Source organism: Phalaenopsis equestris, unplaced genomic scaffold (genome assembly GCF_001263595.1).
Source record: "Phalaenopsis equestris unplaced genomic scaffold, ASM126359v1 Scaffold000002, whole genome shotgun sequence".
Classification (NCBI taxonomy): domain Eukaryota; kingdom Viridiplantae; phylum Streptophyta; class Magnoliopsida; order Asparagales; family Orchidaceae; genus Phalaenopsis; species Phalaenopsis equestris.
Genome location: NW_018164444.1, coordinates 16,730,524 through 16,745,849, shown reverse-complemented (window position 1 = coordinate 16,745,849; position 15,326 = coordinate 16,730,524). Strand labels below are relative to the sequence as shown.

The following is a 15,326-nucleotide window of genomic DNA, read 5'->3' as shown; positions in this document are numbered from 1 at the left end:
CCGCGAGCTGTCCACGAACAACGAGCCAAATTGACAGCCCTAGCCGGCGAGGCGAAGGTCGGTTGCGGGGAGTTTTTTGCGAAAACCGGAGAGGGGGCAGCGATTCGCGAAAACCAGAAAGCGGGGGAGAGGGAGATGCGGCCGTTTTTTTTAAGGATAATATATATTATAATAATAATAATAATATTATTATTATTATTATTATTATTATTATTATCTCTCCTCATCCTTTTGCCGAACACGTCATCGTAGCGAAATGAACTTCTCCCCTAGGTAAAATCGACTTTCCGGACGCGACCGCTCTGTCCGTTTCATCGTCTGGGGTCGTTCGGACTACTTATTTTAGCAATCAGGACGAAAATAAAAATTTGAGCATTTTTAGCCTGCACGCAAAACTGTGGTCCAACGAGCGTCCTTCGTAGATAAAATCGACGTTTCGGACGCACTCATGTGGTTCATTTCGTCGTCTGAGGTCATCTGGATAACTTCACCGACGAACGGGTCAATTTTAGCCAATTTCCTGCGCGACGCGATAACTAATTTTCGTCGATTATAGGTGGACACCCTACACCTATGATATCCAAAAATTGATGTCAACACTTAGTTCTGCTGATCCGATCACTCGTAATTGAGCGACACTCGACTATTTGTTGCTGAAGTTTATTTGATTTAATTGCTCTAAGACCTCATGTTTATGCCCTTAATTATAAAGAACCTAAGGAACATACTACTAATGTTATAGCCATTTAGTATATTAAAAATTTAATTTATAGGACTTGTTCTAATAAGTTAGAAGTGTGTTGGCCATTGACACTCATTTTGTATGGTCTTTGTTTGTTATGATTCTTTAATAGTTAGTAGAAATGCTTTGCCTTCTCTTTTTGTAATATTGTGGTAAATGATTCTTGTGAGACAAATCTAATGAACTATTGTTAAAAAAAGGGTAAAAAAATTTTTTACCATAAACTTTCTGTGGGAAAATTATGAAACCTCATGTTAAAAAAAATGCAACACGCTAACATCGATTCAATTGAACTACACTAGTATGTCACACTAAGGGTCTGCTTGGGGGCAACTACAACTTATTAATAAGTTGCAAAACTGCTGTGGAAGGAATTTTCTGTGGATAAGCTAACTGTCTTTTTGTTTTTTAAGTTTGAAAAAGCTGTGCTGCAGCCGTCTCTAGACAAATAATCATTTTGTCTCTGTATTGTAATGTTGTTTGCAATAGAACTGTTCATACAATTACATTCCATACTTTAAAACAATTATCCAATGCATAACATTACAAAATAAAGATAGACACCTCACTAAAATGTGAGTAGCATGAATACCAAAATTAAGAAAATAATTATTAAAATAACAATTAATAATATGATTACGTTATTTTTAAAATGTAGATGATGTATGTTACGAGATAAGCCGTCTTCTGGGGAAATTCTTCATGCACGATCACTCTTGGTGATGGAGTCTTCTAGCCCATCTATCCATCTAAAATAGTCACAGTTTTCTGTGATTCTTCTTGGACACCTCTAAAAGTGTCGCCTACAGCTATGTGGCTGCAGCGAAGTAAGCAGAGAACATTATAGTCCACAGTAGCAGTGTAATCCTTTAGGGATATCAAAAATTTTTGAGCTCATCTTTTCCGACGCATACGCTTAGATATAATATCAGTAAAAATTAATTACAAAAGTAATTAATTAAAATTTTATGTAGTTGTGATGTTTCAGAGAACTCAGTATATAAACTAATAAATCCGTCACTGTAACAAGACAGTAGACCTTATAAAAAAAAAGGTTTTTGGTTGGCTTTAACCCATGTAAAATCGAGCTCGTGTGTATCACATATGCATAATACCAAAAAAAAGCCACCCAAAAGAACCTCAGAAGCCGTAACACTAAAAAGAAGAAATTGGTTGCATTTATGAGGATTTTACATGTGACACAAACCAATAGCGGCATACAAAACATCCAGAAGAACCCAGAAGATCAAACGTCTCAATATAGGCCTCCAAAACTCACAAAAAAAAGACATCTACTATTTAGGATACATATATTACCCACGGTCGCCTCATCGACCATCCAAGTGGAAGAAAAATACATGCAAAAAGAAAAGAAGTACATATTACTTGCATAAAAACTGATACAATAATAATCGAATGTATACTAAATAAAAATATACATGACTTGTATAAAATACGGATATGATAAATAGTGAATGTTTTTGACAACCATTACAATATATAAAAATAAAAGCTAATGTTTCCTCAAATCACCCTCCAACTATAACATTCTTAATTCAATCTCTCAATTTTGTCGTCTCATTTGCGCTTTCCCCTTTTTGAGTGCAGGTCTCAAGCAAATCATTTTCGACATCTTTTGTCTTAATCATTGCATTACTAGCATGAAAAAAATTAATCAACATAAATAGGAATGTGACAATATCATAACTCAAAAAAAAAATAGAAATGCTACAATATCATCACCAATGCCCCTCCACACCACACCACTACACCACCTACACATCACCGCTGCCACCATCTCCACACACCAACACATCAAGACACTTACACATCCACAATACCACTATCATTACCTCCACACACCAACACATCCACGACACCAATACATCCACACTTCCACTACCACCACCTCCACACACCAACACCTCCACACAAACCACCATTACCACCACGTCAACACATCCACCAACACATCCATCAACACAAACACAACCACACACCAACCACCACCTCCACCTATAAACCAACCCACACCACAACTTCAAAAGTCACACACAAACACATCCACACACCAACACCTCTACATGCAACACCGCTAACGCCACCTCCACACACAAACAAGTCAACACACCAACACATCCACAACAACATTGCCATCACCTTCACATATCAATATATGGCTCATACACGTTCCAAATAGCCTATTTATATTTTAAAATGATTGCACGTGCAATCAACACCATCACATGAACAGAATAGAGCAAACAAAAAATCATATTCACTGTGAAGAAAGGATTCACCAGGAAACCACCATCACATATTCAAAATATACACAACACCTGAAACATTGGTTTTTACAAAAATCCCAACCAATATTCAGATTCAAAAAGAATAACAACCAAACAAAGCAAAGCTAGAGCAAAATCGCAACGACTATAGATGTTAGGAATGTAAATATCCAAGAATGAAGAATGAAAGTGCAACACATAGGGTTTGTTCAGTGCAAAGCATTAGTAAAGTTAGTATGATTATTATGTTCAATTAGAAACTTCTTAAATGTTGAAATTAGATCAATATGATAAAACACTCATAAATAAGGTATAATCGACATAAAAGATTGAGTATGATTAATAAAGGCCTAATAATATTATAACTTATTAATAATTGGGATAATAATTAGCAGAATTTTAACTATGTCGTATAAACTTAAGTTTTATGTGACAACTATATTGAGTAAAAGGTCGGAAATTAATGCTTGTGAAATTGAGGTGAGTATTCTTATTTTTAGCTCATAGTAGTAGTTTTGCTTTTTCTAAACCAATTATCTAGATAAGTGTAAATTTTAATTTTTTATTTCGATTCATTTATTCTTTTATATTACTTATCATATCAATATGAATGTTGTAAATTTTCAATATGGTTGATTTTTTATATATTATTATAATTTTTATTCTATACTAAATGCTATGAATTGTACGACCTGACATGGGGGCTTGGAATTAACCAAAACTGAAACAAACAGTCGAATGGTATAAATCAATTCTCTTAAATTTTATTTATATCCCTAATAGTTTAACATTCAAACATTGATGAAAGAGCAATTAAAAACATAATTAAAATTAACGAAAAGAAATTTTTTTTGTACCTTTCTGTTTGTTGTACTTGTCTTCTGTACACATTTGATTCTTCTGTACTATCATCTTAATTAAAAGTTTAAAACTTGAAGAATATTGAAACAACATAATGAGCTATCTAAAAATAATCTATGGGTAATTACAATTCTAAACTACAATAATCTAAGGAAAAGAAATCAATATTCATGTTGATCTTTAATATCTCTATGAAATCTTTTGCTATACTAATCTTTCATATGTAATCTTTTAATATATTAATGTATGCATCAATGACATTTTTTAAATGAAAATACTATAAATTTTTATATACATTAATTTTAATTTTACTTTTACTTTATACTCTTTATATACAGATCTATCTGATTTGAGGATCACCGTCAAAATAACAGACCACTTTTAGTCAATATTGTCTCGCTTGCTCTCATTGGCGCAGCGGTTATCGATCTACACTTCGTAATTGTCTAGAGTAAAAGACTCTTACTTGCCCCTACTTGATATTATCCCGTCGGCACAGCGGTTAGTGATATATGCATCATAATTATCTGGGGTGGTGAGCTCTGTCTACTAGCTTCTAGCCGATATTATTCCATTGTCACAGCGGCCAGTGAAGTAACTATCATAATTATTTGGGTCGGTAGAAAAACTTCTACTCGCGCGGGTACACTGGCGTCCCCATGCCTTTGCCATTATGGGTTGAACACTGAATATGCACATACAAGTATTCATATATATCATATTTCATTCTTTTATATCATGTATTCTCTTCTATGAAACATTTACCTCTATCTGCTGATGAAGAACACAAACATGTTATATCTATAATTCATGTAATCAATTAACACATGCACATTTATTAAAATTCTAGAGGTTAAATAATAATGTTATATATATGTGTGATCATTCGGCAAGCTTATATGTAGACCTCTACTAAAGTCATGCAATGATCTGATATCATCCTGAATTAAACTGTTATGCAGCTTATATGTAGACTTCCACTAAAGTCATGCAATGATCTGATATCATCATAAATTAAACTGTTATGCAACAATATTTAACATGCACATCTATGAAGAATTTACCGCTAAACTAGGGAATACATGAAATCAAACAAGCAATTTGAATTGGAAATAATTACTAGAATTTAGAAATTTAATTTGTCACTTTGATTTTAAATGATTTTCTTATTATCGATTTTTGTCGTCTCCTTCAAAATAAATTTTCACTGCTTTAAACTGCTCGATCAAAAATTTAAAATTGCTCTTCCTTGATTTTCTAACACTAATTAACATGAATATTATTTAGTATTTAACTATTATATTAATATGACTAAACCTTAAAACATCAAATAAAAAACTATTTGACATTTACCTTATAAGTTCCTCGTATCGATCTCCTTCCTCGCACGCTTCACCAATTTCTTTTCCTTCCAAGTTCAAATCACTCTTAGTTGAGTCCTATTTCAACAACATTTTCTATTAGTATCATGTAATTTAAACACAAACTCATATGTATATACCATTAGATTAATATAACTTCATACAACAACAAAGCCTTAATCCCACTATGTGGGGTCGGCTACATGAATCATTTTTCTCCATTGCGTCCTATTTGTGTCATATTTTCATTTAGTTCTAATAAATTAAGATAATTTTTTATACAATAAGCCCAAGTCTTTTTAGGTCTACCTTTGCTTTCTTAACATAAGTCAAATCTAAAACCTCTACTCTCCTAATCAGATCATCAGATGGTCGACGCTTAATGTGACCAAACCATCTAAGACGACTTCTAAGTGTAAAGCCACTCATCCACCTAATCGTTCTCATCTCGACAACACTTAACTTAGTATTATGCTTCTCTTTTAAAAGCCAACATTTAGCGCCACAGAGCATTGCAGATCTCACTGCCGTCTTATAAAATTTTACCTTCAATCTAAGCTTTATTTTTCTATCACTCAAAAGGCCCGAAGCATTCCTCCACTTCAACCGACCAACTTGAATTCTACTATTAACATCCCCATCTATATCACCATTGCTTTGAACAACAGACCCAAGATATCTAAATCGTTTACACCTTTTAATAATTTAATCACCCAAAGTTACACTTCTGACTAGAGTTACTACTACTAAAATTATATTTCATATATTCAATTTTAGTTCTACTCAAATGAAGGCTTTTAGACTCCAATGTAGACCTCCATAATTTAAGTTTTTCCTGGATATTTTCTCTCGTCTTATCCACGAGAAGGATATCATCAGCAAAAAACTTACACCAGGGTACATTCTTCTGTAAATGTCCTGTAAGATCATCCATAACTAAAGTAAAAAGATATTGGCTTAAAGCCGATCTCTGATGTAATCCAACAGAAATAGGAAAATATTTGGTCAATTCTCCTTCAGCTCGAACACAAGTAAGAGCTCTAGTATACATATCTTTAATGACTTGAATATAATTCATATCAACACCTTTCTTCTCAAGAACTCTCCAAAGGATATCTCTTGGAACCTTATCGTATGTTTTTTTCTAAATCAATAAAAATCAAATGTAGATTCTCCTTATTATCTCTGAACTTCTCCATCAAACCTCTCAATAAATGTATAGCTTCCATAGTAGACCTGCCCGACATAAATCCAAATTGATTATGAGAAATCTTTGTAATACGTCTTAACCCATGTTCAATTACCCTCTCTCATAATTTTAAAGTATGACACATCAACTTAATTCCTCTATAATTTTCACACTCTTGTGCATCCCCTTTATTTTTAAAAATAGGGACCAAAATACTCTTCCTCCACTCCGCAGTCATCTTTTTAGTTTTTAAAATAATATTAAAGAGTTTAGGAAGCCAATAAACTCCCAAATCTCCTAAATATTTCCATACTTTAATTGACATATCATCAGGTCCTATAGACTTTCCACCCTTGGTATTCTTTAAAGCCTCCTCAACTCTTTTTTTACTAATGTGACGGTAAAAATGAAACATTTTATTATTATTAACGATATTAAGATCACTAAGGTCGATCGTATTTTTAGAAACTTCATTAAAAAGTTTATCAAAATAACTCACCGACCTAGGTTGAATAACTTAATGAATAAAAGAAAATTAAATTCTTTATTATACCTTCGGCCAGTTGCTTTAATCTCATGTGCTTCTTATTCTCTCGCGAGCACACAACCTTTCCTTTCCCTGTACAGGAGCACGTAAGACTAGGGCTCAGCTTCCTCTTCTTCTCTACCTTCCTCGGTCGTAGCTCAACGCTGCACAACACGTGCGATCTTCAACCTCCTCTGCACAGGATCAGGATGCACCAAGTCGCACGACCTCTTTCCTTCTGCAAGCGATGTTGCCTACTCGTCTTGCATGCTTTATTGTCGACGTCTCTTCTCCACGCACAACACCGACTTCGTCAATCTCAAGCGAACCAACAACCAACAGTGGCGTCGATTTCTCCTTTCTTGTTCTTTATTTTTCGATCAGCTAAGGCATGAGCTTCCTTCTCACAGGACGATGCCAAACCTAAGTACGAGCCGCACCTTTCTTATGGGTTTGTATTCTCTCTCGACTTCGTTTCTCACATGTAAAATTTTCTCTTCTCCTTCTACCGCTGCCATCTCCTTCGTCTACCGCTACCCTGTCATTCGATTCATTTATCTCTTGCTTCAAGTGAGACGCCTGTTTCATTTATTTATTTATTTGTTATTATTATTATTATTATTTTACCTTTTACTAGTTATTACAATCTCCTCTCATTATAAAAATTTCATTCTCGAAATTTATGAACTTAACACCAACTACACATTATGCAGATTGAACATGAATTATATACTAATCTTCAAGAAAGTTTAATTCTTGTAGAGTGATTACAAAAGAAATTAGATAAATCTAGTATTGAAGATAAGATAATTCAGCTGAACAATCTCCAAACATGTGAATCATAACAACATAACTAACACAATACTCAACTTCTGAAATCAAAGTAGTACATAAAAATACTCAACAGTGGACAACTAACATGAAACCTAGCATAACACCCAAGTGATAATTCACTCCATCGTCTCTATGCATCAGTGGCAGTGGTTTTTTCAGGTTCCTAATGAGTTGAGGAATAGAATCTTGGTCGAGTGTTCTCCCTTGGTTTCCCTTTGCGAGTCATAGTACTAGCTTTTATCATCTTATGCCGACAACTTCTAAAAGTAGATCCCTCCCAAGAATTCCTCTGAGTTGCTTCCTTTCCCAATTTAATATCTGATGTGGGGTTTTTAGTAGAATTATGATAGTTTATCATCTAATGTTCAGGCTATCTCCAATAGTAACACATCTTCAAATCAAATAGACATTCACCACGATGTTGCTTTCCACACTTAGCACATTGCTCTATAGTTTTGCTGCTACTTTGACTGATAACTCTATTAGCATAACACTTTATCTTCTTCCCGTTGGACTCTCGAGAATAAACTGTTTGTGGCACTTCTAAGTTCTTCTTCTTATGTATATCCTTACACTTCTGAGTCTGTTGAAAATCAATCTCCAGCCGCCTAGCCCTCTCCCATAGCACTGAACAGTCTTCGATCCCAAGTGGTACTAGTGGCTGCCGATTGAATTCTTCAATCCTGAAAAAAATATCTGTGGTGTTTCTCCTCTGCAGTAGGAATAAGCTGTGGTGCATACCTCAACAAGATAGTAAGCTACGCTTTGTACTGCATAACTGATCGATCTCCCTGCACCAACCTAATAAATTTATCTTGCATCTGTCTTCTGGCTGATAGTAGTACAAACAAATCTCTGATGGTTTCCATGAACTCCTTCCACTGCATCAAGTGGCTGGTTTTACCTGCAAACTTTTCCCACATATGTTCTTCCCACCACCTCTCAGCTTCTCCCTTGAAAGTAAATATGGCAAGGGTAACTCTCTTCTCCGGTGGACATGTCATCCCATCAATAATTTTCTCTACTCTTAACAGCTAGTTTTTAGCTTCCACTATCCTCAACTCCAGGAAACAAAGGTGGCTTCGTATCCTGAAAAAGCTTTGAGTGCTTATCCATCGGCGGTCCTCCATTGTTACTGACTAGAGGTTTAGAGTTCTTAATCATCTACATCAGTCCAGACATCATCTTAGCGAAAGCATCAACATTGACTGTAACATTCTGGGGTGTATCAAATTTAACATCTTCATCATCTCTGGCCTCCACCTCCAAATCATCCATACCTCTAAAATAAACATAATTTAATTAGATTCAATTTTTTTATTTGTTTATAACTTAATTGATTTATCCTATTGGCTCTTTCATTAAAATCCATGTTATTTAATCTAAACATCTACTCTGATACCAGTTTTGTCACGACCTGCTCGGGGTTTGGAATTAATTAAGACGGGAACGGACGGTCGGAGAGTGAATATTAATTCTCTTAAATTCTATTTCTATCTCTAATAGTTTAACATCCAAACATTCATGAAAGAGCAATTAAAGAAAAAAAAAATTAAAATTAACTTTTTTTTTAAAAAATTTTTACTAGTTATTGCATGAATAATCATATAGTATGAGCTATATACAACGTTTATATGTGCATGCTAATTGGTGGAGTTTGCTTTCTTATTGTAGATGCTAAAGCTCATGCACGTAAACTGAAAAAAATGATATTAATATAAATGTATTTTAATTGGTATAATTTTAGATAGTTCTTCCGTAACTGATGTAAACAGAATAAGATATTGTAACGTACGATTGAATATTTTGAATTTTTCTAATTGATTATAATTGAATAATAAATTATTAGTTGCTTTATATTAATTCATTATGTTTGACTAACATTTATTTTATTTTATTTCCGTTATATTATTGTAATTTAGAAGTACGAGTCTTCACCGCTCTGTTGATAGCTTAATATATTTTAAACTTACATCTTAAGCTGAAAAGAAAAAAATATTTATAAAAGGCGGAATCAAGCCAAGTGAAAAATAATTTTATTCATGACTAGTTACTTTTATGTTGATTTAAATTTTATCTTAGTAGTGTTTTTTTTAGATTATTTTGATGATTATTTTTATTAAATGGTGAGAGATTTCATTTTCATTGTCCGATCATTTGTTTCTGCATTAATAAATTCAAGGCCTTGGATTGGGCTGTGATATATTCAACTTACATATCCTTCCTTTAATGGCTAACAAGTGCTTGGACATCATTGTAATTAGGTACAATCCTATTACTGATATATTCTGTTCCCTGAAGTGGAATACATTATCTTATCCTGTTGTATAACTTCCCTGGCACTATCTTCTACGAACACAAAGTACAATGAATCTGATGAAATTGAAATACTTTCATGTAAAGATTGACTAAGAAAGGGTATGGTAATAATGGGAAAATGAACCAGAATTAGGAAGATTAAATTTGCTTCATTATTACTTGCGTGAATTTACAATTGTTAAAGTTTCTTGGTTTGATGGTCATTTGTAAAAATCATTCAAAAACAAACATGATTCCTATCTTCAATTTTCGACTATTTTTATTATTTTTAACCTTTGTAAAGGATGGCGTGTCGTGAATTTCATTCATATCTTTACATTGTTAAGACTTGTTATCCCCTTCTCATTACATCCGAAACAAAAATCATTATATTGAAGCATGAAAACTCAGATTAAGCTTTGTTTTGTTTTAATTTGTTTTCTATAATATTATATCCGTGTTATTTCATGGTGCAATGTTTTGTTGTTGCCATTTGCCTCAAATTTTATAAAAGCTGTCTTTACCTTTTAAATGCTGCTTAAGGTTTGTTCTGCTTTGTAGGTATACTACAGATGGAGGCACTAAGGATACATTAGAAAAGGGTTCAATTCCAGAAGAAGACGTTTATGCAGGTGAGTTTAGCAAAACCGTAGCAGATCATAAATATGCTGTGCATTGAATCATGTTTTTCCAAAGGATAGTTACAGTTCTACTTAGTCGTTGTTGATTGTTAAGAAAAAATAAAATTAAGATAACTTAAGACATCTGATAACTGTTCTCGTCCCAACACGTCAAAACTGCTCCTGCTCTTGTTTTCGTGTACAAAAATTATACCCAACATCCTCACACTTGTCATCTCTAATACAGTCGCAACTAGGGCTGGCTGGGAAGGCGAAGGAGTGATGGCTGCGCACAAAGCCCTTTGGAACTCACATCTTCTCTCCTTTCACTCCGCTCTCACCCAGGATGCTCCCCTCGCACTCCCCTCCTCTGATACGATTGCGGCTAGGGCTAGCTATGAAACAATGACGAGATTGTGGCATTCGAAGACATCTGAAACTCCTATTTTTCTCTTTTTTTGTGCTATCATCAATTTGAAAATGATACTGGAGCTAACCCACAGGACCACAATGATGTAAAAACAAATATTTATATTTAAATCAAACAGAAAAATACAACTATACAACGAAATGCTTATCTAATTTTATGAGTTTATGTGATCCAAATCTAGAAGAATTTTTTTACCAAATTGACAAATTAAGGTTAAATCAATGAGATAATCTACACCTAGAAAAAAGCTATGCAAGCAAGCTAAAACAATTCCAAATATTTAAGTTCTAAGATCCGTTGATTCAAGAAAGAAGACATCTAAAGCTACAAGCTTCAATCTATTGAGTTAGAAAAGCACAAGTTCTCTGTAGCCCGAGTTTATGACCCAAACAGGTTAAGATGGTCAAACTCAACAAGCTAAAATATGGCCAAGTCGCTGACAACTCTCTTTTTGCAACAAGATTATCCCCCTTTTTTTCTAATATGATGACAAAGGCTGTCAAATTTCAACGTTTTTTGATTTAAAAAGCTCAAGTGAATTAGATCAAAGAAATTTTCTTGATTGGTCAAAGGAATGATCATCACTCAAAAAAGCTTTAAGCTGAGTTCGGCGTTCTTTTTAAATTAAGAAAGTAAACCTTCTTCTAAAGTTCTCATGAAGCAGAAAACATAAATTAGAGGAAACCTCGTCTTTAATAAGTTCAACAAAGCTGAAAGCAATGAGCCAAAGAAGCTATCCAAAAGTTGGTTCAAAACTCGAGGCTAAACTAAGGGAATTCAATCATCAACAAGTCCGATAAAGTGCAAAACACTTTTCTTATCACTAACTCAATATGAGCTCGAAGATTAGGCCAATGACATCTATCCATCAACAAGTCCGTCAAAGCATAAGACCATGACATAAAGGGCTTTTAATATCTCAAAATTGCTGAAATGAGATCTTAGTAAATATTACAAAGACACAAAGCCTGGATTTTGATGAAGTACAAAGCACATTACCGACGATTTCTTATCACTTACTCAACATAAGCTTGAAGATTAGGTCAATGACATGTATCCTTCAACAAGTCCGTCAAAGCACAAAACAATGACCAAATGTATGCTCACTCATCTGACAAGTCTCTAGAAACAACTTAGGTCAATTTCTTTAACATTTCCACTAAAGCATAAAATTAGGACCAAAAGTATAATTCAGGACAATTCCATCATCATGTCCATTAAAGCATAAGACCAGGACATAAGGGCCTTTAAAATTGCTTAAATGAGATCTTCGTAAAGTTTGCCAAGGCACAAATCTTGGATTGAAGGATAATATTGAAATAAAAACTTCAATAACTTTCTTAATGCAAAAAGCATCGGGTAGAAGAAGCTATCTTAGCCTTCATATACAAATCAAGGCTAGTTCAATGATATTTTATAATCAATAAAGTTTATCAAAGCACCAATCACATGACCGATAATTTCTTACCATCAACCTAATTCGAGCTTAATGGCTAGTCATCAACGTACATACTTCAATTAAGTTCATTAAAGCATGAAATATAGGACAAAAGGTATGTTTGTTTTTTTAACAAGCCTATAAAGACAAATCAACTATATTCATTCATCAAACCCGTTAAGACAAAAAGCAGAGTGTAGAGAAAAAACTCAATCTCTTGCCAAATGAGTGATAATAAATTTGAGGCAACATTAGCCAGAGTTTTATATAATGATATAAGCATGCATATTCAATTTGAAATACATTCTTTGTGTCAACATCTGTGACTTTCCTTGGAGATCTGCAAAGTAAAACTATTAACATAATATCCAAACAAGCTTGTTGGAGATCCGTATGGTCAATCGATTTTGCAACAAATATGACTTACTTTAGTCGCACATCATATTTATTGAGGGGCATTTTTTGACCATAAAAAATAATTATAATAAGATTAATTAAGATATCCTGATAATTGCTCCCACCCCATGAAGTCGAAACTGCTCCTGCTCTTTTTCTCATGTACATAAATTGAACCCACCCCCTCACACTCAGTCATCTTTGATATAGTCACAACTAGGGCTAGCTAGGAAGGCAACGAAGTGATGGTTGCGCAGAAAGACGTCTGAAACTCCCATCTTCTCTCCTTTAGTGTCGTTCTCAACTTAAGCGCTCCCCTCGTGCTCATCTCCTATGATAGAATCGCCGCTAGGGCTAGCTGTGCAGACAACAACAAGATTGCGGCATACGATGACATTCAAAACTTTTATTTTTCTTTCATTGTACTCTATCTTCAAGTTGAAACCCTCGCTGAAGCCCCCCTTCATCTCTTCCCTGTTCGCTCTGACCCAAGCGACACACCCGACGCATCTCTTTCTTCTTGCAGACTAATTTGAAGTACAAAATATTTCATGCTTGAAGTATAAAACTAATTCATTATTTTGCTCCTATTCTTTCTTGTTTTGAACCGCAAGGCCGCACTTCTCCCTGCTTCTTCATTCCATACGTGATAAGGCCGCTCGACCTTCACAATGTCCCAAAGTAAGTGTTTTAGATGTCATGAATTTGGACACATTGCCTCCAGCTGTCGTACTACAAGAGTTGTCTCTGTCACTAATCAAGAAGCATTATAAGTATTGGAGACATAGAAGATAGTAAGGCTGTGCAGGAGTACCGATTTCCAACTAATGAGGGCGCGATGATTGTGGTTTGACGGGTCCTTCAAACCGAGGCAATGAGAAAGCAACAGTGCTTTTGCCACAACGTCTTTTATACTTGTTGCACTGTGAAGGGAATGGTGTGCATCGTTCTCATCGATGAAGACAGTTGTGAGAATGTGGTGATTAGATAGCAGGCGGGCAAGTTGAATCTCTCTACGCAGAGACATTCCTAGTCATATTTCCTTAGGTTGAAGAGGGGGAACATGATTAGCATTGACAGGAGATGCCTCATTAGAGTTTTCTTTTGAGGATCAATTGCTTGATTGGGTGCGGTGTGATATTGTATCCATGAATGCTTGTCATATTCTGTCGGGGACACCGTGACCGTTTGATCACATGATTCAACATGATGGGTTAAAGAAGTATGCAAAGTACATAATTCTCCTACCTTCTATGGAGTCCAAGGTTATAGGTGCTCTTGACATGAGAGTAACACCGGTGGGATCAGTTATGGTGATGTTAGAGGGCAGTGAGACAGAAGAACCGATATCAAACACATGACAACCAATACAAAGTTTCATGATATCCTGATCAACAACCAATCATTTGGACTGTCACTATTAGGTGAGGTTCTGCCTGACTTCACTTTAAAGAAGAATGAGCTAACTTTTAGTACTCTTAGAGGACTTTGCGAAGTACTCTTGGCATGAAGTTCTAGTTCAGTTCAACAATGTACTCATAAATGGTTGGACAGGTATAGATGGTTACTCACAATTTGGGGAACCTAGTCAGATGTTTTGTGGAACAATGCATCCGACAATGAGATTCAGATGCTTTTAGATACACAGTCGAGACCCTCCAATCTTGGGAGGTTACAACAACTCTGCCACTTTCAACGTAGCTGACCTGATGTCATATTATGAGGATTCAGAAGCTATGACAGATGATGTCGAAGCTCCAATCCTGGTAGACTGATGTGGGGGTCAGGCAGGAACCTGAACCAGTTCAGTCTACTAGGATTTCCAACCAATTGGAGTTGTACCCACTCATAATATTAGTAGGTTTATTTAAGTGTTTTTTTTTTTGTAGGGTTTATTTTTTGATTGATTTGTGTTTGTAGAGCCGACAACTCTTCTTTTCCCTTTTTAGGGCTGTTTCATAGGGTTTTAAGGGGTGCTCCGACTGTATCTTAATCTCTAGGTTATGTGTATCCTTCCTATACTTTTCACCCATCCTTTTCCGCATCGCTCCCATATCCCCTTCATTGTTTGACTTCTACCTCCACCCTTGAAAAGAAGAAACTTGTTGTTTTCTTCGTCCAACCTGCCACCGTTGCCCAGGGACATGCGTTGTCTTGCTGTCCTCCCCTCCTTGCCACCGCCACCCAGAACAACCTTCCTACACCTGTACCTGTTGTACCTGCTCACCCCCTTGCCGTCGCCGGAAACTGTCAGCACCAAGGCTGTTCTGTCCCATGACTTTGTTGCTGCTGCTCCTTACAGCCCTCCTGCAGCTGTTACTGCTCCTTGCTTGCAGTCCAGAC

At 35.2% G+C, this 15,326-nt stretch overlaps 1 protein-coding gene across 1 annotated transcript in view; it reads left to right on the top strand.

The window, feature by feature from the left end:
• Positions 1 to 15,326, top strand: part of LOC110025203 (beta-galactosidase 8) — an 89,280-nt gene that overhangs the window by 34,532 nt on the left and 39,422 nt on the right. Inside the window, exon 7 of the mRNA XM_020725530.1 lies at positions 10,661 to 10,731. Coding sequence (XP_020581189.1) covers positions 10,661 to 10,731 — 71 coding nt within the window. The remainder of the gene's footprint in view (positions 1 to 10,660; positions 10,732 to 15,326) is intronic.